The 27249-nt window shown below is 54.4% G+C and overlaps 4 protein-coding genes across 4 annotated transcripts; all 4 read right to left on the bottom strand.

Annotated features, from left to right (window-relative positions):
- Positions 1-2988: 2988 nt before the first annotated feature.
- On the bottom strand, positions 2989-6621 carry COL26b_006750 (uncharacterized protein; the record flags this gene model as incomplete). Its single annotated transcript, XM_053179562.1, has 1 exon — positions 2989-6621. The coding sequence occupies one exon, from the start codon at positions 6619-6621 to the stop codon at positions 2989-2991; it is 3633 nt and encodes a 1210-aa protein (XP_053036507.1).
- Positions 6622-8310: 1689 nt separating this feature from the next.
- MIR1 (mitochondrial phosphate carrier protein) lies at positions 8311-9565 on the bottom strand (the record flags this gene model as incomplete). Its single annotated transcript, XM_053179563.1, has 3 exons — positions 8311-8701; positions 8800-9219; positions 9417-9565. The coding sequence occupies 3 exons, from the start codon at positions 9563-9565 to the stop codon at positions 8311-8313; spliced, it is 960 nt and encodes a 319-aa protein (XP_053036508.1).
- A 5854-nt stretch (positions 9566-15419) lies between these two features.
- COL26b_006752 (uncharacterized protein) lies at positions 15420-18585 on the bottom strand (the record flags this gene model as incomplete). The annotated part of the gene is made up of 2 exons (XM_053179564.1): positions 15420-18333; positions 18485-18585. 2 exons carry the CDS (start codon positions 18583-18585, stop codon positions 15420-15422), a joined length of 3015 nt encoding a protein of 1004 aa, XP_053036509.1.
- Positions 18586-22167: 3582 nt separating this feature from the next.
- COL26b_006753 (uncharacterized protein) lies at positions 22168-24311 on the bottom strand (the record flags this gene model as incomplete). Its single annotated transcript, XM_053179565.1, has 4 exons — positions 22168-23037; positions 23084-23194; positions 23246-24133; positions 24300-24311. The coding sequence occupies 4 exons, from the start codon at positions 24309-24311 to the stop codon at positions 22168-22170; spliced, it is 1881 nt and encodes a 626-aa protein (XP_053036510.1).
- Between the last annotated feature and the right edge of the window lie 2938 nt (positions 24312-27249).

Here is a 27249-nt window from a genome sequence, read left to right on the forward strand (position 1 = left end):
CTCTATCTTCAAAAGACCTCCAACTGTCGACGTCCGGGGACCCAAATTCGAGCTTCTGATGACGATCAATCTACCACACAGAGTTGTGTCTCTGATCTCCTTAAGGGCGCATGTCGCTACTGCCGCTGGGAATATAGCCCCTGTCTCCGGAGCATAGCAGAGTTTGAAAGGGACATAATGCTTGTTCTCTGGCCGCATCCAGAACGTATGGAACTGTCGTCTACTTTTCTTCGTTCGCAGCCCGACTATGAGGATGCGGACTTCTCCGTGTACATCCAAACCCTCCAAGGCTTTTGCCCTAGATTGTATGTGGGCCAATTTCACCGTGATATGGGGTAATTTGCCCGTACGACTGGTCAGAATGTCGTGTTGATATTTTCGGATCAGCTTTGTGAAGGTGTCTCGAGATTGCTTTTCTTCATCGCTGAAGAAACAGTCCAGATTCACGTCCACTAAATCGGGCGTCCAGAGAATGTCTACTAGCGGCTGCCTGCCAGCTCGCGGAGCCTCGACATTGATAACTCTTTGTCTTATTCGATTTGTCTCAAGTGGACCAAGCCCACTGTGAACAAGATGTCAGCTCGCTACCCCAGCGACTCTCGTTGATAATTCATACCTGGAATGTCCTTGGTCTGGGAGACTGTTGCTAGGTTCAGAGACCTGTTCCAAGGCTGCGACTGCAAGATTGGTGTCGGTATTGCTGCTGCTTTCATTTACCCTCTGTGGGAAATCAGCTTGCTCCTCATGTCTGCGAGTATTGTCGGAGGCCGCAGACGTCGCCACATCCCCTCCCCAGCCACCGCTTTGCGGAGGAGTGTCGCCCGGGGCCTCTCCGTCAGGCAGTTCATTGCCATTTGGGACATGCTCATGACCAGAGGCCACCTTTTTCACGACTATGATTATGAAACAAATAATAACCAAATTCATGACGCTGATAACGAAGTGTAACATATGAGCAACGAGAAGAAGCTCTTGAGCTTCGAGCATTGGCGACCAAGTCTTCGTCTTGTCGTTCATCAGGGCCCACACCAAATCCGATGGGTTGCTACTTACCTTATTATCATTCAGATGGCTCAAATTCCTTATTCCTATTAGGAGAATTTCGTAGGATAAAAGGGGCTATGTCGTGAAACGTCTCATAGACGAATGACGAAATTTGCACCTAGACTGTGGTGATGTTGGGCGCTGATTGGCAAAAAGATCGTGGGTATGCTATGTAAGGGAGGTTCAGCTGCTAAGTCTTCGGACTGGGTGGCACATGCTGACGCGTCAGACCAGTTCCAATTGAAGTGCGTTGGAATGATTCTTCGCCTGCAAATGTAGCCAGCCCCCCATCACTGAGGGGAGCCTTGCGGGCGTGGTGGCTGGGAAAAGCCTTACGGTGTCGGGCTGCCGTTTCAAAGTTCAAGCTCTTTTGCCCCTGCCTTATTGACGGAAGAAATTGTCCATTGCTCACTTATTATGCATTTTACATCTTCGTTTTTCCAACGCTCGGTGATGGGACAGAGTAACATCTCGTGCGACAATCAGCTCCACGTAAACGGTGATCAAGACATCAACGGTGTCATCATGGACGAAAAGTTTTCAACACTCTGGTCAGAGGAAGAGCGAGTAGCCTTCAATATACTAAAGGCCCAGCCGACTTCTCGAAGAGAGGAAGTAATCCACCAGCATCATGACATAACAACATTGGAGGCTCTTGATTCGGCTGTATACAAGAAGCTCAGGATAGGATGTGAACTCCCCGAAGAGGTCGAAAGCTGCATTCCATTCCAATGGCGCAACCAAGAAACGCTTGCGGAGTTTGTCGAGCGCGTTTACAAGCCGTCGCCCGAGTCCGGTTCTGTTCAACCTATCGACATCAACAACGTCCGAGCCAAGGTATTGAGGAAGCGTGCAAGCATCAAGATTCGGTCTACCAATATCCTGTCGGACCATCTGTACCTTCACATCGGAAAAAGGTTCAAAATATTGTATCTATTTTCAGATCGGGGCTTTCTTGAGGACAGTCTCAGCGGCCTCTCTGTCTCGAACCAGACCCCTACTCATTCCCCAACTGAAGCCTTGAGCCGGTAAGTTTTCATACGAGCGTAAGCAATAATCAACTGACACAATTAGCGGCTACCTACCACCACTACTCATCATGGAGACATTGGCAACCTTGAACTTGCTGTTTCCGTCAGTGAACGATCCCAGGTCTCACAGGTTTTCGAAACGCTGGGTTCATCGCCATGCGCCAGAAGAACACAGAAAGAGCCTCCTCAAACCTTCCCGGCAATGGTCTACACTGGGATACGATGACCCTCCGAAACGAATCCGTGAGCTATATCAGCGGTACCCGTACTGGGCCCCGCAGCTCTCTCAGCTGTTAGAGGAGGTCAGAGACCCGACGCCTGTGAACTGGTGGGGTACACATGTCAAACGCAACCTATCTGAGGCAAACATATACAAATGTGCCGTCGCTGCTCTCATGGTAGCCGCCATATCTGGAACATTAGCAACGGCACTTGCGGCTGTCCAGGTCTGGATCTCTTATTGCGACTGGGAGAAGGATGGAAAGCCCCGGTGCTGAATGGGGAAAAGCCTAGTTTATCAATACAGAGGGAAACGGCATGACAAACACACAAGGAACGGAAGTTAAGCACATTAATTAATAACATTCAATTCATCATAGACACAACCCAAAAGCCGGCCCATCTGTAACATGTAACCATCTATCTACATTTCCAACACTAAAACCAAAGCAACATTAAAAAGCAAGTCTTCTTTTCGCAGGTTCGCTGTGCTGTGCTGTGCTGCGCTATGGTGCTGCATCATCAAAAAAAAGACAACAGAAAGGTCTCCCTCGAAAACGTGTTTGCCGGGACGTCTGTTCCTCGTAAAAGCCATCCTTCATATCTCTTACAGTAGTTATTGATCTCTTTCCTGTTCATTCACATGTACCACTTGCCCTTCGTCATTCTCGTTGTTGCCCATGAGAGTATGAAATCAGAGCTCATCGTGCTCCGCCGTCTCAGACTCCTGTTCTTGCTCAACATCCTGTTCGGCCTCCTCAGAAGCAGGCTCTTCCTCGACAACCGCCTCGTCAACAAGCTCTTCGGTAGGGGCAACGGTCTCAGCGGCCTGCTCCTCTTCGGTCTTGGTAGCCTGTGCAGACATCTCGTCCTCAACGATAGTCTCCTCGGCAGCGGCGCCCTCAACAGGCTCCTCTTCCTCCTCCTCAACCTGAGCCTCATCTCCCTCCTCGCTCTCGGCCTCAGGCGCAACACTGGCCGTAGGCTCCGTCTTGACAACCTCCGTCTCAGTGACAAACGCCTTGATAGTCTCGGTGACGGTCTCCATGATCCGGACAACCTCCCTGGTGGTGATGGTCTGGTGCACGGCGACGTGCGACTGGCTTTCAGACTCGTCAAGCGGCGAAGGAGTAGGCTCAGGCGAGGGCGTCGGCTCCTCAGCACCCTCCTCGACCTCCTGCTCAGACTCCTCTAAACCCTCAACTACAGAAGGAGAGGGCTCGTCAGAGGACGCAGAAGAGGTCTCAGAGGTATCCTCCTCTACCGTAGCAGTTGGCTCGGAAACGGGCATATCCTGGCTAGGCTCAGCGGCCTCGGCTTTCTCGTCAACCTCAGTAACAGCCTGACTAGGCTCCACGACAATGTCAACAGGCGTCTCGGCAGAAACAATCGACTCAGTAACCGACTCAACCACGGACTGAACCGTCTCCATAATGGGCGGCTCACCAGCAGCCTTCGACCCCTCATCCATACGGACCTCGGGCCTAATCTGCTCGACAAACTTGCCGTCCCACTCCTTGACCTCCCGCGGCGCCGGCTTCACCACCATGAACAGCATCAGCAAGCCCATAACCACGATAGCGAGGTTCTTCTTGTCCTGCATGAACACACGCGCAGCCTCGAGGAGCAGCTCGCCGAAGCCGGCGTTCTGGAAGGTGCGTTGCTGGCTCTGTTGCTGGTCGAAGCCGTGGCTGGACGGAGGCGGCGGGGACTGGTGGTGTTGTTGTTCTTGCTCTTGGTGGTAGTGCTCGTGGGGTTGTTCGCGGGACTGCTGAGGCGGCGGCGTCTGGGTGTAGTCTTTCTGGCTGTACTCCTCAGCTTGCGGCTCCGGCTCTGGAACGGGCTCGTGCTCTGGCTCAGCGGACGGGGGAGCGCTGTCTCCGTAGATTTCACGCATGCGAGCCTCGTCACGAAGACGGCGCTCTTCACTCTCATGGTGGCGGTGCATCGGCTCAGGAGAAGGCGATCGGTGCTCCTCCATGGCCGGGGCAGGTGACGACGCAGGGATATGCGACTCATCCTCATAGTTGGGCTCGATCATGTTGGACTCCCCAATGATGGAGGGCTCCTGGGGCGGCTCCTCCAACGCGGGCATGCTGCGGTCGAGGTGGTGGTCGTCCATGTCGTGCTCAAACGCGGACATGTCGTCGTGGTCGGTCTCGGTCGACTCGATGATCGTGGGGTTCTCATGCTTGACCATCTGCTGCGACTGGGCGATAACCAGACGCTCGAGCTCGTCAAGAACGCCGGATGTCACGATGGGCTCGATCTCGACGTCGACGCGCTCCATCTCCTTCCAGCAGGCGGCCCAGGCGCCGGTCCTCATAAGGCCGTTGCTGGCGTACACCTTGATGCGGAAGATCTTGCCGGGGCCGAGGGACTCGTAGCGGATATCGTGGCGGCAGGTAGGGCACCAGTGGGTCTTGGCCAGGGCGTTCCGCCTCCGGATCTCCTCGTCGTACTCCTCTTCGTCGCTGTCGATCTCCTCGGTCATAGTTGACTCGTTGGAGGGTCCGATGTAGTGGCCGCATTCGAGGACGCGTGCCCTGCGGCGGAGGGGGAGGTCGAGAGCTTCCAGCAGCCTCTCCTCGAGGATTTCATAGTCATCTTGGGGATGGGACAGCAGGATACCACGCTCGCAGACTGTCTCGGCAACACGGTCATGGAGGTGGTGCCAGGCCTCACGTAGGTTCTTGGCTTCTGCCGTAAGGTTGTCGGAAGGTGTATTTTCGAGAATCTCAGCCCACTGCCAGCGGAGAGGGAGAAGAGTCACATGCAGCAAGACAAGGGGAGCAGGCTCCTTCTTGACCTTGAGGCGTGTCGGCGTCGTGCGGCCCTTTGGAGAATACTGAGCGGACACCGTCGGGCTTCCAAGCCGAGAAATAGTCGGCAGCTGGCCACGCTTGGCCGAGCGGGGTGATCCAACGATGGAGGGGGCTGGTGAAGAGTACTGCATGGCCTTCACATCAGAAGGCGTGCGGAAGGGCATCCTCTGAGAGCCGCGGATGGTGGGCACGAACTCCTCACGGTCGTAGTGGGAGATGTCAGACATGGAGATATCGGACATGGCCGAAGACCGCTTCGACGAGCGCCATTCCATGTCCTTGTGGTGGTGATCCATGTGACCACCGTCGAACGAACCCATCGAGCTGCGAGCGCTGCGATCACTGAACACATCAGAGTCACCACCGTGCTGGGAGGAGCTATCGCCGCCGTCCTCGACGTGCATCGGCGCAGGCCGGACGTCGCTGTCGCGTCGGCTGTGTCTTCCCCGCCGGCTCTGGCGGGATTCACGGCGGCTTTCACGGGGACTATCGTGATAGCTGGCTTGAGACCGGGAAGCCCAAGAATCACGATGGGTGACGTCTGACCTTCTGTCGTGTGATTCACCCCGGGTTGTGTCAGATCTTGTGTCGTAGTGGATTTCAGTGCCGTTATTTGTCGATCCCATGGAATCGCGGGGAGAGTGTGACCGGTTGCGAATGGTCTCCATGGTCTGGGCCTCCAGTCTTTCGAGAACCTCCTTTGCGGCCGCTTGAATGAGAGCTTCAGTCTGGCCGGAAGCACGGCGCATCGAAGACGAAGAGCGGCTTGCTTCGCGTACCGCAGCAGGCTCCGTGTTGTCGTCCTCGACCTCTTCGACAACGACAGCCGGGGTGGATTCAGCCGCCGCAGCCGCCAATTCCTCCTCCACTTCCTTTGCCAGCTCGTCGGACGTGATTTCAGGCTCAGGGGTAGCCGCCTTGTCAGCTTCAGCCGCTGCTACCGGCTCGGCTTCGGATTCTTCTTGAGCGGGCTTCTCCTCCTCGGCTTGAGGCTCAGGCGTGGGCTCAGACTCCTCCGGTTGGGCCCCTTCCGACGCCGCTAGCTCCGCGGCAACTTCTTCCGCGAGATCTTCCTCCGATTTGGCGTCTGGTTGCTCGGGCTCGTCTTGCGCAGTAGCCTCGACGCTCTCCTCAGCCTCAGGCTTGTCGTCTTCCGTTGTCGTATCTTCGCTGGAGGTAGGAGTCTCTTCAGCAGCAGGCTCTGCTTGTGTCTCTGCCTTGACGGTCTCTTTCTTGGGCTCCTCGACGGGAGCTTCTGACGGCTTCTCCGTAGCAGCCTCAGCAGCCGTCTCCTCCTTCTCTTCAGCCTCCTTCGTGGCCTCAGCAGCTGGTGTATCCTCCTTCACCTCGGTATCTTCCGTCTTGACCTCGTCGGCCTTCTTCTCTTCCTCGACCTTGGTGGGGACCTCGTCGTCGGCGGCCATCGGATGTTCGCTCAAGTAAGACGGATCAACATGGATCTCAAACTCCAAATCTTCGGGTTTTGGCCCGGGTCGTGGCATCTAACTGCTATGCTAGATGCTGCACGACACACGAGGAGCGAGAAATGCGGAAAGATTAAAAGCGGGTTTTCTGCGTTCCCTCAAGGGTTGCCGGGAAGAACGCAGTCGGGTGGGAGGTGTGTGTCTCTTGTTTTGTGCGAGTGTGAAGAGCGGTCAAGAGTCTTGTCTGTTTATGCCGGCTCGGGACGGGCAGCGTGGGGTCGAGGGAGCAACCGGTGTCCTGTCTCGCTAATGGGAGAGGATCTTCAGGGTTTTTTTTTCGTAAATCGTTCGTAGCCAGCGCTGAGAATATCACAAAATGCCAGAGAAGAGAAACAGAACAAGGAGCTTGCCTGCCTCTGGGCAATGGTATGCGTATGTGGAGGTAGTGTATATGCGAGTGAGTGATATGAGTCTGGTGCGTGGTGCGTGTGGTATGTGTGTCCTTTGTTGACTTAATCCTTCGGGGGTTGCATATATGTGCTGCGCTGTCCCGCGGTGGTTGGTCAAGCTCTTCTCTCGCCTCTGCCAGGTGGGCTAACTGCACAGGAAACGGTTGGATTGGAGTTCCTGCAGCATTGGCAGCTGCGGGAGTGGCTGGTCGGAGCTCTTTTGTTTACACCGCGTTGCCCGGGTGAAGCGGCCGGTGGAGCTGCAAGCGTCCCCGCCCAACCAACCACGCCTGTTTCTGGTTGGCGCCCAATTGGGCAACTTCTGGGGTAACGAAAAATGACCACGACGACTTGCAGGCATGCAGACGACCCCAGTGTTCCTTTTGGTTTTTCTATTCACAAAAAGTATCATTGAGATGTTCTTTGAATAGAATATTTTCTCAATTTTCCCTCGTGAAAACAGTTTTCTGGTATTCTCAGGGTCTTGACACTTGATCTCAACCCTCGATGATGGCGTCGTTTGACGTCATCCCGGGCTCCCGCCGTCTGCTCGCCCGGACGCTGTCTCCAGGGGGTCAAATGTCGGTGACCGCCCCTCGTCCGATAAGGAATATGGAGGGGCGCTTCAACGTCCATGCTGCATGAGCCGTTGCCGGGCCGCTTTGACGGCGAAGTCAATTGCGGACCCCTCATATCCGTAGACCATTCGATAGTGCCGTGTTCTTCTCAAGCTGGGCTGTTGATGGATTCGTACTGGCCTAGACTTTCATGGCTCTGTCCCGAGAAACATCACGTCACTGCAATACGAACACATCATGAGAGGTCCAAACTCCCGGTCTATGATTGCAAGCTACAAAGCGACTATTATACAACCCTTTGGCGGGGCCTCAGCCCATCTTTTCATGTATCATGCTCTATGCTTTCTATGATAGGCAATTGGTGTCGGTGTGTTTTGAAAAGATTTCCCATTTCCCACCCAAAGGAGTTCTTGTTGACGGATAAAACAAGAGGTTTTGCGGGCCAATGCGATGTTGCGCGCTTCGGATCGGCCCCCAATGGAGTCTATTGCGCGAGTTGTTGATGTTGTGTGCTGGTGGTGTGTTCGGGCCGAGGATATCATGTTGCATCGTCTTTCCCGCCATTACCGTGGCCCTGGACAAAAGAAAAAACCCAAACTTTTCCCAGGGTTCATGGGGAGGAGGAAACAATCATTAGTCCTCATCCAGAAAACCAGCGCCCTTCTTTCTCTGTTTCTCTACTCTTCCCCGACACACAACCCTACCCCAGTCTTCCCCCCACGTTATCGAGCTCGACCAATTTATTTGGCGGCAGAGATCTCGACACCGCCGGTGGCACCGAGGGCCTTCTTCAGGTCACCGTAGATACCGAACTGGAAGGCAGTGAGGGTACCGACCATGAAGAGACGGGCACCGATACCGGCGTAGGAGCCGCGGATACCGAGCTCCTTTCCGATCTTGATGAGACGGGAGGTGGTGCCCTCACCGGGCTCACCCTTGGTCTTGTTGATCTTGGAAAGCATGGTGTCGGCGGGCTGGGAGACGATGGCGGCGGCGAAACCGGCAATTAGACCAGAGCCAAGGTTGACAAAGGTCTGGGCACCGTCGGACATGTCCTTCTTGGGGTACGCGCTGTAGATGGCCTCGGCGACCTTCTCGTAGACGACGAACTTGGACATAGTGTAAGGGATCCTGCGGGGTTCACATGTCAGCTCTTCTGTCGCCTACACTATATATAGCATAGTCGGAGCTTGCCTCTGGCTGCTCGGACATGGGAAGGAAGAACTTACTGCTTGAACAGAATGGGGCCGAATCCAGCGTAGAAGGCACCGACACCCTCGTTGGAGAGCATCTTGCTGAAGCCGGAGACGAGACCGGAAGCATAGGTGGGCTCAGAGACGAGACGGATACGGGTGGCCTCGAGGGGGCAGAGGGCGATATCAGCGAAGAACTCGGCGGCGGCGGAGGAAGCCAGGTAAACACCGGTACGGTAGTTGGAGGCGTTCTCGTAGCCGATGAGGTTGATGGACTGCTGCTTGAAGAACTCGTATCCACCGAACTTCAGAGCACCCTGGAGGAAGTAACCAGCGAAGGTCGGGCCGACACCGGTAAGCAGGGCGCCGGCACCCTCCTGCTGGATAACCTGGCGGAAGCCACCGATCAGACCGCGGTTGTAGGTGGCGGGGTCAAGCTGGATTCTGGTCTTGACGCTGTTCCAAATGTCAGCCTCTGCGTGCCAATTGGCATAGAGCCGTGGTTGCCCATGTCCGTATCCATTGGCGCGGTGTCGACGGAGCTCCCTCGGCAATGGCGTGCGAAATTTTCTTGCGTCGGATTGCCTTGTGAAACCTCGCAGACCGCCGGACGGGATTCGATATGGCGGACTGGGAAGAAGGATTGAACCTACACATCGACGGGGGTGAGGGCACCGTGGGTGACGGAGCAGCAGACAGCGCCGGCAAGGGCGAATCTGGAGTAGAGGGCAACGCCGGAAAGCTGGCCGGGGGCGTTGGCCTTGGCCTTCTCGACGACAGCGTCAACCTTAGCGGAAGCCATTGTGAATGTGTGGTGAGGAATTGGACCAAAGAGAAATGGACAAAAGGATTGAGTGGGGAGAAGAGATCACGAAGTGCCGCGCAACGGGATCGTGAGGTGGTGTTTTTTTTGGAGGGGTGGGAAAGAGAAGAACTTTTGTGTTGTTGTCTGGGAGGAACGGGGAAATTTTTGTGAGGCCTTTTTTTAGAGGTAGCGGCGCCGCGGCTGGAACAACCGCCCGCCAAACTGGGAACTTGTCCTTTGGAGCGGAAAAGATTGGCTCGGGATTACTCGGGTACCCGCGATTGCGATTGCGCAAGGACCAGCGGCGCACGAGCCATCCTCTGGTTGGCTGCTCTGTGCTGTCTTCCCCCAAGGCTGTCTCTCTGCTAAGAAAATACAGGGGGGAGCTCTGGGCGTTCGGCCTCTCGGAAAAATCTCTGCGTGGCTGATTATTGGTCGGCCAAGGTTCACCCGCGCGGGCTTTCCGCGCAGTCCAGTCAAGGTCCAAGTTTTTCACACACAAAACCTCAATCGACCGGACCCACTGTCCACTTAGCGGGCTCCATTCGCCCATGTGTTTGTCCTCCAGTGTCGTCACCGGGACATGGGATGGCCACTTTAGAGTCTAAAAACCAATTCACTTTTTGCTAATTACCTAATCCTCTACATACGCCAAGTTGCTGTTGTTCAACTTGATCATTCATCCGGTAGTCGCTGGCCTTTCGTTGCAAAGTTGAAGGACTTGACTTGCAATATCTTACGTCCCTGAAACAAACTTGCCGTCTTTCGCAACAGAGGCCAACTCGGCAATCGCGTCAGAGCTGCCCTCCATCATGACTCGAAATCGCCATCGGGTGCTTCCCTTCGACGAGGAACCTTGACAGTGGCTATCGCAAACGGATGAAATTGATCCGGCTCCGAAACGGACTTCATTCGAGTTGATCGAGGCATTTTGAGATCTTCCTTGGCATCAGAGCAACGGAATCATTGTTTGTTTGCTATCTTATTAGACTAATTAAGCCATTTTTTACTCCAACGGAAGTCCTCCAGGGATGAGGCACTGACCACGTATTAACGTCGTTTTTCAGTGTAGTCCTCGCGGTTTTTTACTTCATTTTGAAAAAGGAGTGCCACCACAGTTTTTCCTTTTTGTCAGAAGCCACGAGGGGTATTTTACTAACACCAATTCTCGGCTTTTGGATGCTCCGGCTTGTCTTCCCAAGCTCTGCACCAGCAGCCGCCTGGATTTTGGTGTGCTCGACCTTGGAGCGTATTCACAAAGGTTCAGGTCATCTCCTCTTTATGATAAAACTTATACAGACTTTAAACCAAGTGCAGGATAAAGTCAAAGCGAGGACGACGAGAGCCTCAGCATGTGTAATGTAAGGTACCTGGGTCAAGAAAATAATGTAACACTGGCCTTTGTGGCGGGCAAGAAAACCCTCCGTCTGCATGCGTAGCAAGTGGCTGTAACCACCAGGGGCAAGGGCTGAAGGGTCTAGAGGCGTCACTGTAAGAAACGCCTGGGTGGCTGCATTGGGCCCTTCATCCTGAGGTGGCCACTGGCGATGGACTGGGCCTTGTAAGCGCTAACATGCTGGAGTAGATAGAATGTTTCACTCGCACAAGCCAATTGAAACATTGAACGCCGTGTAGGGTCGCCAGCTAGAAATATTTCACATAATGCTACAGCTCCTGCGCAGTAGCGCTCATGCCTTGAGGACATCTTTTCATTCACCAGTTCAAGATTCATCACGAAGCCAGTTGGTGCGTAACGCTCGCTGCCTCCAGAATGGCTACAAGCAATCGCACGCAGTCGCCTCGAAACGAAGGCGAGCTTAGCCTTGCGCCTCTGTCAAACGCCCTGTCGGCTCGCTCCGATAGACCGACAAGGCTGGAAAATGCCCTGAATGCCTTCCGCGATGTTCTGACCGCTGACGAATGCGAAAAATTGAAAGTAGAGATGAACATTTCTCGCGACCCTAGCCAAGTCATCGCTTTTACTGCCGGGCTCGACCTTATGGATCCAAATCGCAGGGGGAAAAGCATTGCCACCAGGTTGCATTCGATTTTACAGACAGTACAGCAGTTCTCTCAGGTTGTGGACACCTACGTGTCATCAAATCCAGAAATCGCTGCTCTAGTCTGGGGGTCCGTGAGACTCGCATTTACTGTTTGTTCTCTTCCTGGTAGACTGAAACTTCCGACGTAGCTGACCCAGCAGGTGCTCGCGAACTTCACTTCGTTCTTCCAGACGTTCTCGGATCTCCTGGATGGGTTTGACGCATTGACTCCTCAGTTCAAGGAGTACCAGATATTGTTTCCAGACTCTCTTTCCCTGAGAGACTCAATCTATGATTTTCATACGGCTATTATTTCTTGCTGTACTCAAGTCATATCATCAACACGACGCACGTGTGAGCAATTGACAAACCTCCCGGCCCAGTATCAGGTATACTAAGATTCTTCCTTAGGGCCACAATAAGCGTTGGCTGCCATCACAAGATCTTTCGAGTCAGAAATTGGACCGAGTATTGCTGAGATCCGCAAGAGGGCAGAGCTCGTCAAGGGTCAAGCAGCCCTCGCCAAAGCCCAAGATGATAGCCGCAGGCTTCAGCGTCAAGAGAAAGGCAAGCACATACTGAGATTGCACTTGCATCTCGTATGACTGACAAAATTGCTTTAGAACGAAAATGGAGCTCGTTATTACTCAAGCTCTCCTCGTATGACTACGAATTAGCGTTCAGTCATGCCCGTGGCAAAATTCATCGAGAAACCGCAGAGTGGATTTTCAGCACGAGCGAATTTCAGGACTGGTACGAGAGTATAGACTCTCGAGTCCTCAATATCTCGGGGAAAAGTTGGCCACCCCCAAACCGCAGTCTGGATGAATCTTTGCTAAACTTCATTATCTTAGTTGGTTCTGGCAAAACATTACTTACGTGAGGGCCACCAAAACAAAACCCCGGGGGATATGGGCAAAATCTGACTTGCTATACTAGGGCAAACGTTATCAGTCATCTCTTGCAGAAAGCCCAGCCAGCTTCCTCTGTTTCATACCTTTTCATTCGATTCGATGACGACAACAGCCGGTTGGCTGATACGATCCTGCGATGCCTGATATACCAATCGCTGACTGGCCGTGAAGTGCAGGACAGCTTAAAGAGCATGTTAGAAAAGTCGGAATCCACAGGTTTTGATCGAAACTCTCTGCTGTTATTGCTTGGTCACAGCATCTCATTGCTCGACAAGAGCTTCCTGGTCATCGATGGTCTTGACCAGTGCTCGCCACAAGAACAGTACATTTTATTTCAAAGCTTTTCTCAGCTTATGCATATGTCCAATGGTCGCGGGCGTATCAAGATTTTGATCTCAGGCAGAGAGAGCACGGCAAAAGAAGTCGATAGAGCCTTGTCGCCCACCAACCACCTGCGAACAGGTCTTGCCGATACTAATGCTGATCTGGCACGGTATGCTGCGGAGATACTGACTCAAAAGCGAGACAGAGGACAGCTAGTTCTCGGAGACGAGAGTATCATGGATCAAATCGTGGATCAACTCCAGACTGGTGGCGAGGGCATGTGAGTTCGAGTTGTCTCGAACCCTATTTTGCCGGAAGGCTTCATTAAATTCCCGCAGGTTCTTATGGGTTTTCCTCACAATAGAGGACATTTGTTGCTGCCCTACCGATCGCGACATTCGAAAGGCCCTAGAAATCCTGCCAAGATTGTTATCGGACACTTTCAACCGGGCTCTTGGGCGCATTATCTCATCCCAATCGACTTCAGTAGTTGATCTCGTTCAAAGAACCTTCAAATGGGTGGCAGCCGTCCGACGCCCGGTGACCCGCTGGGAGCTGGGAGAAGCTTTGGGGGTGAAAATTCTCCAGGAGTCCTCTGTCAAGGATCAGACCATAAACGGAACAGAGAGACTCCCGAGTTGGTGCGAAAACCTCGTTCATATTGAAGCAGGGGATGAGACTGTCCGCTTTTTCCACCACTCGATCAAGACTCATTTACTGGGTACGAAGCTTAAAGAAGAGACATCAGAATTGGCAGCATTTCACGTCGATCTTAAGGCTTGGGACCACCAAGTGGGAGAAGTTTGCTTGACTTATCTCAACTTCGGCGATTTTCAGAGAGCGTTGACCAAGCGTTCTGCGGAAATCAACCATGAAAGACGGTGGCCATGAGCTGAGACCCGAAATCCTAGAGCAACTTCTTCCAACTAGACATTGCCATCGATTTATTATAGAGCACGAAGGATATACCCAGGAAGAGAACCCGCACGAAGATCTGGTGAGCCTCGTCAGTGAATTCGCTGCGTGGGGGGGACCGATGTGGCCACCAAGACCAGATCTAGAGTGGCAGGTCTGGCAACCCCAGTGGAACATAACTCACACAGAGAAGATTTTATATGAGGACTTAATAACATTACTCTCTGGATCGGGCTACTCCGCGACTCATCGAACTTGGTTGCGGCTTTTCGCCAAAATGGCTGTCCTTAAGCTAAGAAAAGAAACATCCGATACTCACGAGACGCGGTCCAATTCAGACAGACTATGCATTCATGAAGTTCATACTATGTATGGCATGGACATTATCGACACCATCCTGGAGATCGGCGGATCATCGTCATTCAAGTTTGCACGTTGGGTCTCTGGTCTACACGAGAGCTGCGTGGGTGGTCACGAGTATACAATCGATGGCTGGCGCAGCAAACTACAAAGAGCCCTTCGCAATCGCAACATGAATTCAGTTGAATTCTATTCACAAGAAGCGAAAGTTGCAATGGCCGCAGAAAAGGAGGATTGTCAGTCTGACTACGATCTGTTGAATGAAATCGGTACCTGCCGGTCCCTCCGGCATGACTTGAGATGGAAAGCCATTTGTATTGCCATCCCGGGAGTCACAAAGCGAGACCGGAGAAAAGCATACGATGAGTTCAAAAGAGTCATCATCTCAGGCGACTGGAGCATTGCGGTGGCATCGTCAGACCACGGCTTCAAGCTCGTGTCACGTCCAAGCAATAGACCAACTTGTCTCCAGATATTTGACACCATCTTCGTCTGTGTTTCTCAAGGAGAGGATCCGCCTTGCACTCAGGGATGGGTTACATTGGAAAACAAACCTAAGGCCACGCTCGATCTGTGTGCCCACCATACGCACGAAGCTGAGCAAGCTTGTGGGAGGCGATATGTCAAAGGACCCGATGATGAGCGGATTTTCAATGCTCTCCACGACCTGGTCTATCCGATCAAGAACTCAACTCCTTGACGCCGTCAGATTGATAAGGTCTTCTCGGCGGGGCCATCGTTCGGCGGACGACAGCGAACTCGAGGACAGATAATCGTCTCTCGCAACACAAATCTGTTGTAGAACGGCAGAAACTGATGTGACTGTTCTGGCCGACTAGATGAATTTGGCAACTCCGGAAAGGGTAGTTCACCTGATTTCGCCAGTTTCGTATAGTCCACCGAGATCAGGCTTTGCGTTTGAGAAGTAGCTCGGTTTCAATAGATTCACAGTGTCAATTCCGTACCGTTTGAACCTCTACGGCCTGTACACGTTGTGTTACGTCCTAAATCGACCTCTTTCACCATTTCACTTTCATTACGAGGAAGATCGTCACACATCACCTTATTCCAAGTTGACATCATGAATAGGCCGTGAAATTATAACACACTAACAAACAAACTAGCTACCCTTTTCCCCATCCAACCAAACACCTTCCTCACCCGACCAAACACCAGTTACCCCCTTCCTGTACAAAATCCAGAATAATGGTATCATAAATGTCCTGGAACTGTGCGACACGATACGATGTAAAAGCCCCTATAAGAGTTTGGTATATATCCCCGTGTAAATCACCCTCAGCTCCCCGGGTCCACGTCGTTATTCTCAAAGAAGCTGCTCAAAACATCGCCCGGCAAGTACTCCAGCCACGACTGCGGCATCATCTCGTCCGGCAAGCCCAGCGACCCAATGTCAATCGGCTGGTCAAACGTGACAATCTCCGTGATGGGTCTCATATCCTGCCCAAAGTACGAATACGTCCCGTTGGGAAACGCTGAATCGTACATGGCCTGTTGCGACATGTGGTGGTGCTGCGAAGGCATGCCGTCGTGCTGCATACCGCCCGGCGAGACGGAGGGTATCACATTCTGTTCGTAATTTGACGAATTCTGCGACGTGGGCGTGTATGAGGTTTGTTGTGGCGCGGAAGTCGCTGCGAGCATGCCCGCCGTTGCTGGTGACGATGGCATGTCTCTGCCCATGTTGTCGAAACGTATATGCGGTCTATGTGGGCTGCCCATCGAAGAGTTCGACAGGCGTTGTGATCTATTGGGTCTTGAAGTGTGGCGCATGGCCGATGTTGCGGCTTGCGGCAGCACCGTTGCGAAGATGGAGTGTGGTGGAGGTTCGGGAAGACTTTGGCGGATGGGGTCGTAAATCATGTTCCCGGGCGGCGTGGGAGCAGAGTTTGGCATGTTGGAATGGGACTGCGTAAAAGTTTGGTGACCAGACGCGCCCTGCATGTTTTGGTACATGAGCGTAAGGCTAGGGGGAGAATTGGTTGTGCCCGTCAGTGACCACGCAATCGGTGGCATATTCGGGGAGGTCGGGAAGCGGCCGCTGATGGATCCGCGCCGTGGGATCTTGGTGCTTTCGTATTCCTCGTTGGTATACGTCTCGCAGTCCCAGATGCCCTTGGACTTTTGGTCGAGTGCTGTCAGGATGTATTTGATGCCGCCCCAGTATTTGTGCAGCTGCTGCAGTGATTTATAGCATCGCGAGTAGTTCTGATTAGCCGCGGATGCAAGCAGAGAGTGCTTCGTCGTCGGCTTCTGCTCAGCCCTCGGCCTGTGGCCCTCCGTCTTCGTATCAGGTGGCGGAGACGTTTCTCGCGACGTAGGATTCGACGCATTGGCAATGGACTCCATGAGAAAGGCACATGCGGCAATGTACATCGGTTGTGATGTGAAGGGATTCCCGACGAAGCTCTTGGGGTCGATGAGCTCCGCAAACGCCAGTATGTCGGCGATCGTCTTTGCACTGGACATGGACAGTTCACGGCTGTTGGGGAGGAGCTGGTGGTTACGGTTCAGGGAGCCAAATGGGCTCAAGAGAGTAGGCTGGTGGAGAATGATGATGAGCGCATGGAACCAGAAATGGAGAAGGATGAAATTTGTCCCCTGGCCGGCTTTGAGGTAGGTCTTGAAGTTGGCAACGCTGAAGTGCAGTCTGGGATCCTGCTTTTGGTAAAGCCTGGTCAACTCGTGCTCTATCTTCGAAAGGTTCGCCCATTTTTCTTGGGTCAAGTCTCTAGAGTTGCGGAGGGTGTTGAGGACGTCAGATGCGCGGCCGTACAGGTGGACGATTTGGATAACGATTGGCAAGGGGGCCGGCCAGCCTGATGTAGGGTCAAGAGTCGGGACAGGTAAAGCCAGCTCAAAGTCATCGTCACGAAATGTCACTGGTCGGCCGGTTCCAGAAGAGATGAGTCGGTCAAGAATGAAGACCGCCCAGAACGTATCGGTGCGCTCTTGTTCGACCTCGGCTTGCTCCTCATGGGTGAGGCCGTTGTCGTCGGGTTGAACTTCTTCGTCATCTCCCACATCGCTGCCCCACTGCCGGGTGTACCAAGGGTCTTTCTCCCCTTGGTATTGCACGCCGACTCTCTTCTGCAGACCGAGGTCGACGGCCATGCGGATGGCCAGGCCAAGGTACATCCATAAGGCGCTGTCCTGGTCGGCGCCGAAGCCTTCGTATGCCATCATCAGCAAGGCCTGGACGGCGCCGACTGAGGGGCAAGGAAAGGTGTCGACTGTGGCAGCTTTGGCCCTCTGAGCATAGTACTGGCCTTGCTCAGCATGTGATGCTTCCTCGTCCTTGCCGTGAGCCAGCTGCGGTGAATCGGAAAAACGGGCGGCCAGAGCGCACACGGCGTCGACCAGAATAGGCTCTACGCGCTTTTCCTTGACCATTTGCGTGAACCTATCCTCTTTCAAGAACGGATAGTTGCAGCCCAGGTGGAGGAAGAAGACCTTGACCAAGTGCAAAATTAGGGGGTGGACGGGCGCAACATCGTTGGGGTCGTAGAACGGCAGTTCCTCGTCAATGGCGACTTCCTCGTCGTGCTGCGCCATTCCAGACATGGCCATCCCCAGCGATTGGACCATACTGGACCCGGAGCTGGGCGATGTGGCAGAGCCTCCCGTGCTTCTCCTCCGATCCCGGACAGAGACCACCATCTGCTTGTAACCAGGGACAATGGCCGTCGGCCCGAAATAGCGAAAGTATGGGACTCGATGACGTTCGGTATGGTGCAACGTAGGCGACCGGCTCTGCGTGCTCCGGGCATCGTCGGAGAAGGAGGTTGTTCGCGGGTTGGACGGCCGTCGGCGGTCGTGGTCTCGTGTGCTATTCTCCGACGATCGCCTCACAAAGATAGGCGATTGCCCCGTCGCCGCTTCTGAGCTCGTCCGCGAGGCAGCATCGCCGGCGGGATTGTGCGTCACCGAAGGACGTCGGCCGCTGTCCGGCGTCTTCCAATTGTGCTTCTCTTCGACATGTTCCTCCTCGTCGCGGTGGTGGTGGTCGTCTTGGTCTTCGTCGTCGTCGTCATCGTCTTGGTGGGGATCCTTGGTGGCGATGGCGCCACCGGCTGTCTTCTTCTCAATCACTTCATTGTAGCCCAAGCACGTGTGGCCGTTCTTGGTGCAGGTCGAGCAGACGGGGCGCTCGCCGGCGCACCTCGTCTTTCGCTTGCGACAGGTCAAGCATCTGGGAAGCGGGAGTTAGCTAGAACGCGCAGAGGGGGAAGCTATAGCTCTGGCGACGCCTTGGCAGCGCAAGACGGACGGCATAGCTCCAAGCAGCGGCAGAGGCGCTTGAAGGGGAAAAAGGGAACGGGAGAGGGCTCGACATGACTCACGCGGCGTTGATCCTTCGTCTCTTTGAGGGCGGCTGGCCTTGGTTGTGGACGAAACGAATCTGCTTGGGGGCGGGGGGAGCTCCGTTGACGATGGAGGTCATGGCGCGTGAGGTGACGGAACCTCAACAGCGACGCAGCATGATGCTGCGCTGCGGGAGGAGGTCAAGGGCGGGCGACTGGCGGCGGCGGGACGTGTGTTGCTTGGCCGAGCTTCCAGCAGCCGGGAGCAACAACAGCAACAACGGCAGCAGCAGCAGCAACAACAGGCCACAGGCAAAAAGCCAAAAGCCAGAAAAAGGGTCAGACCTCAGACCAGTCTCCAGCTTTTCTCCAGTGTTTTTTTCTGCTGTCCTGCTGGTCTTCTCCAATCTCTCCAAACTTTCTCGAGTCTTTCCGGGTCGGTTCAGGTTCCCGGTCAGGTCCGGGGCTGGTCTGGTCCTGGTGTGGTCTGGTCTGGTGGAGATGGCAGGTGGTTCCTGGTTTACCCACACCGGGAATGGCACTTTGGGTATCCGGGACTCCAGTTAGGCACTGTCCAGCCCTGCACTAGATTGGTACCCGTACACCGCAGCAGAGCACTTGTCCTGACTCTGATTGAGATGGCCCTTGGTCGGGGATGTGGTCCAGTCGGCCAGGGACCTCGCGGCAGGCAGGTTGAGCTGCTGGCTGCTGACGGTGGTAGTGGTAGTAATGCTGGTGGTGGTGGTGGTGGTTTGGCTGGGGTGTAGCTCCCAGTCGATGGAGACCAGCAGAGCTTCCGGCTCGATTTTATTTTTTGGCTTCCACTTGGGGAAAGCTTGGGATGCAGCACACTCACAGCTGCGGGCGGGAAAAGAAGGGTTCAGTGGAGACCGGGCTGCTGTAGCTCCAGTCCAGCGGTAGGGCTCAAGAGCAGGTGCAGCGCAATGCGGTAGTTGTGCGTATGCAGAGTGCAGAGTAGTGCAGTCGGTTTGCAGCAAGCTGAGTCTAGGTGAGTCTGAGTCGAGGCAAGGAGCTGACTGACGGATGGATGGATGGATGGAGTGTGTAAGATGGGTCAATTGTGAGGTTGACAGTTGGTAAAGGTGGGACACATTGCGGCATGAAACCAGGGCATTTCCGTGCCGGGAGGAATAATCCAGAAGAGTGTGTGTGTGCGAAGTAGGTGTGTATGAGAAAAGGATGGAACAGAACGGCCCAACGGTCGAGAGGAGGGGGATGCGATGGTACAAAGAGGAGGCGAAGGCAAAGGCGAAGGCGAGGCGAGGCGAGAGGACCGGGAAGATCTGCGAGCCGAGCTGGACTGGCTTGGGTAGGCGAGAGAGGGGGAGGCGCAAAAAAGCAGCCCAGAAGTGAGGAGCTGCGAGAGATGGATGACGAGAGTCCCGTCGATAGGATAGGTGGGCGAGGAGGAGGCCGAGGGAGGTGACGGAACGGACTGGACTGACGAACGGGAAAGGCGCAGACGATGGCACGCCGGCCGTTGACGTTGGCGTTGGCTTTGGCGTCAAGGTGGGCGTCGGCTAGGCGTAATAGACGTTGGGTTTCGTTTCGTGTGTCTTCCTTTCTCCTGTCTGTTCTTCTTCTTCCTGTGCCGTCCCTGTCTTGTCTTGTTTCTGTCTCGCTGTGCTGTCTGTCTCGTCGTTCCCGTCCTGACTTGTCTCGTCTTGTCTTAGATTGCCATCGAGGTAGGTGGGAGGGGGGAGCAGGAATCGGGGGGAGTGGCCCGGTTCGTCTGTGTTTTTTTTAGGGGATTTTACTTAAAGATGGGGACGGGAGGGGGGAGACGGACGGCAGAACGGGAGCGAAGGGCCTTGGGCGATTGGGGGGAATTCGGGGTGGGAAAGGAACAGGCCCAAGTGCGACATGGGGGTTGGGGACCACTGGCCACCAAAAACATGGAGGAAGCATCCCGAGAATCCCATCAACAACCCATCATGGAACCCATCAATGCCACCGGTGCCGCTAAGAAGGACGCTAAAATGCCCACTGTGCAGCCCGAGGCAAGTGTCCACTTCCGCGGGCACGGCGCGGAAAACCGGGGCCTATCTTTTACGGAGCAAGGCCCATTCAATTTACGGATGAATACTGTAAGTGACGGAGGGGGATCGTCAACATTCATGAGATGAGATGAGAGGACCCCAAAGACATACGATACTCCTCGCTGTCACTGACCGAATCATCAAATAGACTCCAAGACAGCCCTGTCCAGAGGGGAAGAGAGAAGAAAAGAAAACACACACGCGTCCTCCCTCCCAAACGGCCACCACCATCCTGCTGCTGCTGATCCCGCGCATTTAACCCGGCCAATCACGCCCATCTCCCAGCCAGTCTCTCGGGTTCATTTGCATCAGAGTCACTGCCGGCGATATCTGACAGGCTGACCCGCGTGGTTTCACTTTCTCGGTCAGGAAAGGGTGACCTCGGCCTCCCACCGTCTAGTCTACACCGATTCCCGGTGAGCCATGAGATGAATATACCACCAAAAAAACGAAGACCAAGATTTCATGTCTTCCACTTTTCATAGTGCCATCACCGCATGAACGCTTCTTCGCACCGATATCATAATTACTCTCCTCTCTCCCTCGTGCTGACATACAATGGCAACACCGCCGGACATTGCATGGTTACACATAGCCTTATACTCCGAACCCCCCGGACCAATAACTCATACGGCCACCCCAGCGAAGCCAGCTGCCTTCCCCGGATTTCCCATCTCCTTTCCTTCTTCTTCTCTCTCCTACCATGCATTACCTACCTCACTGCTGCATGGTCCCGGGTGGAATCCAAGCCCTTACAATTGGTCACCCCAGAGACACGCTCGCTGTCATCAGCAAAGACCTTCATGCACTCCGCATCCGATCTGACTCCTGCCATCCCATCCACCCACGTCAACCTTAACCATCGACGCCCGATCAATCAAAGTCAATCGACACAAGTACCAGAGGCCAGTGCCAGCCTGATGTTGTTCCCAATGGGAAGCATGCCCGCTTGAAGGCGTTCCACCCGTGACAAAGACGGTCATCAACGGGCCCCCCGCATTTTCCCCAGATTCCCAAAGAAACGTGTCAGCCCACCAGGGCTACCGGGAAGCCGCTGATCCAGTGCCATCACCTGTGACGTATGTCTCCTGGTCCCCATGTGGACTGAGAAATGACAGCGGAACGTCTATGATATCGATAAATATTCGTCGAGAATGGCTCGGGGAGATGTTCGACATCGTTTTCAGGCCGAGAAACGGCAGGCTGGGGATTGACATGGCATGCCAAAGTGCATAATTAAACGTGCAACCAATCAGCAGCACAGAGTCGTTTGAAATCCCGAATTCAAATTGATATCAGTGTCTCGAATTCACATACTCCTAATCCCCCAAGAACGAACTGACATCTGGCTCCATTGCGGCCATTGCCTACATGATATCTTCCTCGAAACAATACGTCCATTGCGCCACACCGGACCCCTCCTCATGCTTATCTTCATCCCATGTGAACCCCCTTCCATGGAAATAAACCGATTCGTCGCCGCTAGGATATTCTTGCTTTTTTGTGTAAACCACAATCCCCATCCCCTGTTCCGAAATAATGCCCTTTACTCATTAAAATGTGTGTTGTCCCGTTACCAAAATGACTCCAGTTATGTACGGCTTCAAAACATTCAACGCCGGTGGATCGCCAGAAGAAGCCTTGGGCATTGTGGCATTATCATCATCCAAAGACAATCGTGACGCCCATGTCTTCGCTGACTCTCCTCCACAAGTCACCTCCCTTTCCCAGCCTGTTGCTGGGAGTTGAGCAGAGCATGGAGCTGTGGTCGTCATATCCGTCATACGTCGCATGATCGTCAATCATATCCGCCCGTCGCCAGACCTCTTGGGCGATGGTCCAAGCACGCTGGATGTTGGTCATGCCCTGCCGCCTCTCCACTGCGACAAAGGCTTGCCGTGCGATTTCCCGGTCTGCGGGATTCACTGCCTCGCAAGCTGCCACGAACAGCGGCCAAAGGAGCGCTGCCATGGGGCCAGCGTGGGAGACTGTTGCGGCACAATGGCTCAACGCCGCATGGGTATGATGCTGAACGAGGTGGTGTCGACGAGTGTATCCGTAAATGGTACGGTAGAGGTAGACAAACGCCGAGTGACGGTAGGCGAGAGCGTTGTTCAAGAGCGAGTGCATGCGCGCACGCTCAGCAGCCAGCTCAGGCTCCTCCTCTGACATGATGTCGTCAACGGAATCAGGAGAGAAGCCGGGTGGGTAGCTAGGTTGCCATTGCTTGAGGGCGTGCTCGATCGCATCGGATGTTGTTTCGAACTCGGTGCGGAGGACGGCCACCTTTGTAAGCTGGCCATTGGTAATGGCAGTCTGGAGTTCGGTTTTGAGAGCAAGGAGATTAGAGAGGCGATGAATAATGGGCCACAGTGTGGTGGACATTCCAAGGAGGGTGTCCACGGAGCTGAGGGGCGATGTCGAAGGCGCATCGAGGGGCGGAAACGGAACAAGGCAGCCTGTAGCGGGCGCGGTGGACAGCGGCGCTGTACCGAAAGAGAGAGCGGCGATAACGTCGTAGAAACGGAAAGCCTTAAAAAGTTAGTGTTTGAACACAAGATGACTTCAGTGGACATACTCGTTCGAGGAAAGCGCTGGTAGGATTAGGATCAGCATTGTTACCGTTCATGATGGCGATGGCACCTTTGAGATGGCCATCCACGATGTTGGAACGGCCTTGTTGCACGAGCTGTCATCGGGTTAGCTGCATGTGTCAAAAACTCCTCCGTATCGCACTCACAACTTCGTAGTAAACAAGCAACATGATTGTCGCCAGGAGCTCATTTTTATTCGCGTCCCCTCCGAGTTCAATCAGCCGCGCCAAGCCTTGAATCGCCTGATTATGGAAGTACACCGCCTTCTCTTCTGTATAGCCGCAGCCTCTGTTCTCCAGATGGGCACTTGCGAGCGCGTATATCGCATTCGTTACAGTAGAGCTGCTATGACAGAGTGGCAGCACGAGTTGCTGAAATGGGTTTCCAGCTTCGGTCTCCCTGAGTACGATCAAGTGGGACATGACGTTGGTGAAATGGTCGACCAGCGCGCGACGATTGGGACGGTCCGAGAACTCGGAAAAAGTTGGAAAGAGGAATTCAAGCCGTGGCGACGCCACCGAGACGGGTGCAACCAAGGAAAGATCCGAATGGCGCTGAGCCCGCGTTACGGCGAGGTGTGGCGGCGCCGTCCCCGAGTCCGTTAGAATAGAGTCTCTTCGAACCACTTCCTCGTCCGCGTCCTCGAGGGACAGGTTGAATGAAACGGCATCGATGGGCGAGATCAGCGGAGCATCCACCTTGACATCAGGGTTGCGGATGCCAAACATCTTCTTGATGTCAAATGCGGGGCCGAGCGAGTCGGCGGTATCTTCGGGCTCTTCGATGATAGCCTCCTCGAGTCCCTCTTCATCGTCGTCGAAGGCCTCCTCTTTCCACCGTCGGAGAGTGACATCAGGCGCAGAATATCGGCGGATGATGGCACTACCGCTTGTTTGGGATGCTGTATCGGAGCCTAGGCCGGCGATGGAATCGCGCTTCTTGCGTTGTCGAGGCTTGACCGCTTCGTAGGCGCATTCTTGCCCGCGCTCGGCGCAGCGAGAGCATTGGGGGCGTGTTTCATCGCATTTCTTCTTCTGTAGGTGAAAAAAAATGTCAGAAGTGCTTTTCACAAAGTACGCAGGGGCCAGTTCAAGGGAATCGAACGAGATCGTGTGGAAATGGGCGAACCTTTTCTTTGCTATCGATAAAGTTAGAATTGCGACAATCAACTCTCATTGGGGTCCGACGGGGCTCACTTACCAATATGTACATCCTGCATGAATGAAATATGTTCACGTCAGAAATCAATGCAAAGTACGACAGTACGACCAGTCATGGCTGTCGCCACGACACGACGGGTTAAAAGGTAGCGAGGCTTGGGGGAATGCGACGAAGCTATTCGGGCGGCAATAGCGGCGCAAGAATGACGACCCAACAGGAAAAAAGCACATGGCGGAGGCATGAGGGGAGAGGGATTGGCCGCAGACTCACCAGATCTGGACCGCCTTTTGGGAGCCTTTGGCGGGGCGAGTTTAGTATATAGCAACATGATGCTCACGAGCCGGTGCCTGCAGCAGCAGGTATGGACATAATGTTTCTTTGGATGTCGTCGAGGGAGAGAAAGCAGCTTTCTCGTGGAGGGCGCTGGTATATCGAGACAGAGAATTTGCCCTCTCTACATCCCGCACGGAAAGAAGGGAGAAAGTCGGCGGCCAGGAGTGTGTGGACCGAGGCTACCTGTGCCTAGAAGGTGAGTAAAGGCGGGCTTTCACGATGTCGGGGAGTCCCGCAGTGACTGGGTCGAGTCTCGTCAGGCCTGGTGTCTGGTCGGGTTGGCGGGCAAAAGTAAAGTAATGTAAGGTTAGGTTGCGAAGGAGGGGGGACCCGTTTGCGGGAAATGGGGAGGGATGTGACGAGGTGGATAAGCCAGGCCGGGTTGCTGATTTCTCTATGGCGCGGTGAAGAGAAAGATCGTGGAGTCTGTCGAGAACAGCGTATGATGTGGATATCCTTTGACCTCTGTTCTTGCCCTTGTCTCTCGCCAGTTCGGTAGCCGGCTTATCGGATATATGCCGAGGGTAGACGAAGGTTTCTCAGAAGAGGCGAAAGAAAACCCTCTCCTCCCTTCTTCTGGACCACGAGATGTTGTTCTCGCCTTTTTTCGACGGGGCCGCGAGCTTGGTATGGACCGGGGCAGGGGGTTGATGCGCTGAGGTGAAGACCAATTCGTATTGTTGGTCCGTCCACTAGGGGGGCGTGGGGGATGGAGACTGGAGACTGGAGGTGGTGCCTCTGGAGAATGGCGAGATCTTGTATGGGGAATCGGGGCGGAGGGGGTGATGAGGAGGAAGAGGAGGAACAAGAAGAGGATCAGAAAAGCGTCTCGTGCGAGTCAATACAGTTCTCGGATAACGACCCTTTCAAATAGTGACGAAGGGGAAAATGGAGCAGAATTGAGACGGCGAGAAAGGTAAAGCCAAAGGCCCAAACGATGGCCATTTCTCCAACTGCTCCAAATCCAGGACCAACATGGCTTGCCCTTGACCTTGCGTTGACCTTGGCTCCTCCCCGGGACACGCCAGGTACGACCTGGGACCCAGTCATTGCTTAGAGCGAGAAAAAGTGCCTCTGCCCCAAGCCCGAGCCCAAGGCTAGCTGCCAGCGACGGCGTCCTTCCCAATGCTGACAAGGCCGCTGGGCATCACGCACATCGTGACCAAGAGATCCTGGGGGCTAACTTGTGCTAGAAGCAGAAAGGTGGAGAAACTTGCGGGGTTACAGCGGCGAATCTGGTGCGGAGATGGGTGTCACAATCTCGGTGGACTGTCTCCAGCTGTTGATTTAGCCCGTTCTGAGTGGTGGCAGTTGCATCGGCGGTCGTCTTTGTCGGTGTTTGGGCGTCCGCCTCCAGGTGTGAGAGTGAGGAGTAAGGTGTGAGCGGACGCCTACCAGAGACACCGGACCGCACTGTAGGTATGGGGACGAGTTGGAGTAAGGGTGGTTGGGCCAGGTAGATGCTTGTAGCTAATTATTTGTTAATGTGTACGTAGAGAAATGTCATCGGCACTGGGATGCCTCTGGAAGATGGTCCCGAGATGGCCATGTTCTTCCTTGTTGTCGGCGTGTAATGCTGCAATGAATGCATAGAGCCGCCGTGCTCATGTTATGGGCTCGAGGATGATGCCGTCTAATTGTCCTTGCGTTTGAGGAAGAGCCAGCCTTCGTCAAGTGTCTGTCAACACCCGTAAACCTGGCCGCCTAGCCCAAGGCCATGTGTGTGCCGTGTGCACACCGACCCCGGACTCTCCAGGAACCCAATCACAACAGCAACAGGCCCGACAGCAGATGCAAGAACGCGCCAACTTCAATCACCACAGGGCCCGAATGGGGCAGCGAGCCGTTCAGAATGAGGAGGTGGCGTGGCATAGCGCACTTCGTATCCCTTTTCTGGGCGCCCGTCTGCTGCTTCTAGGGCGTCCTAAGCTTCCGGTAGTGGCTGAAGGCGCGGAATTTACTGCTGGCTCCAGGCTAACGGCTCTGCAGGCCTCTGCCGTGTTCGTTCCGCCGGCAGCCAGAGACGTCATGGCTGCTCTCTAGGTGGCTACTGTCCGCATCCGAGTGGCCATCCCGTCTGGTTTTGTTTTCTTCCAGCGAGTCGAGGGCACGTTAGCCCAACACCATTACCAAGGTACTGTGACCACCTTCGTTCCTCACCTCTGGTTGCGAAATGGACCCTGCAGCGCCGGAGGAAAGTTTAAATGGTGTAGCCGTTCGGACGGTTTGGAACTCTCACAGTGCCGGACGCAAGCTCCGCCTCAGAGGGCACCGTAAATGGAGATTTGATTGCCTCCGCCCAGCCGCAAAGTCCAAGGCTGGGGCACCATCTGCTTTGATTAATTTGAAATGGGGAATGAGTCGAGTCACTTGACTCTGCTGGTCTGCACCAACCGAGCCGAGCTGTTAAGCTGCGAGCCGTGCTGTGCTAGACAGGGTGCCAGCGGGAGCCGAGATGTCCCCCGTTGGAGTGGGTGCGGACTGCTTCTTCTTCTGTCACCTCGTCCAGAGCGGGCCTGTCCTGCCCATCGGACGGTCTGCGCGACAAGGGGCTCGACGACCGGTTGTCATTTTTGACCATCGAGTGCATGACGGCAATTAGCGCAAATGAATGGTCGACAGAGTCCATGAGAGGGTTTCTATGCCCTCATCTTGT

This window comes from Colletotrichum chrysophilum (assembly GCF_026319265.1).
Source record: "Colletotrichum chrysophilum strain AFK26 chromosome Unknown scaffold_51, whole genome shotgun sequence".
NCBI classification, from domain to species: Eukaryota; Fungi; Ascomycota; class Sordariomycetes; order Glomerellales; family Glomerellaceae; genus Colletotrichum; species Colletotrichum chrysophilum.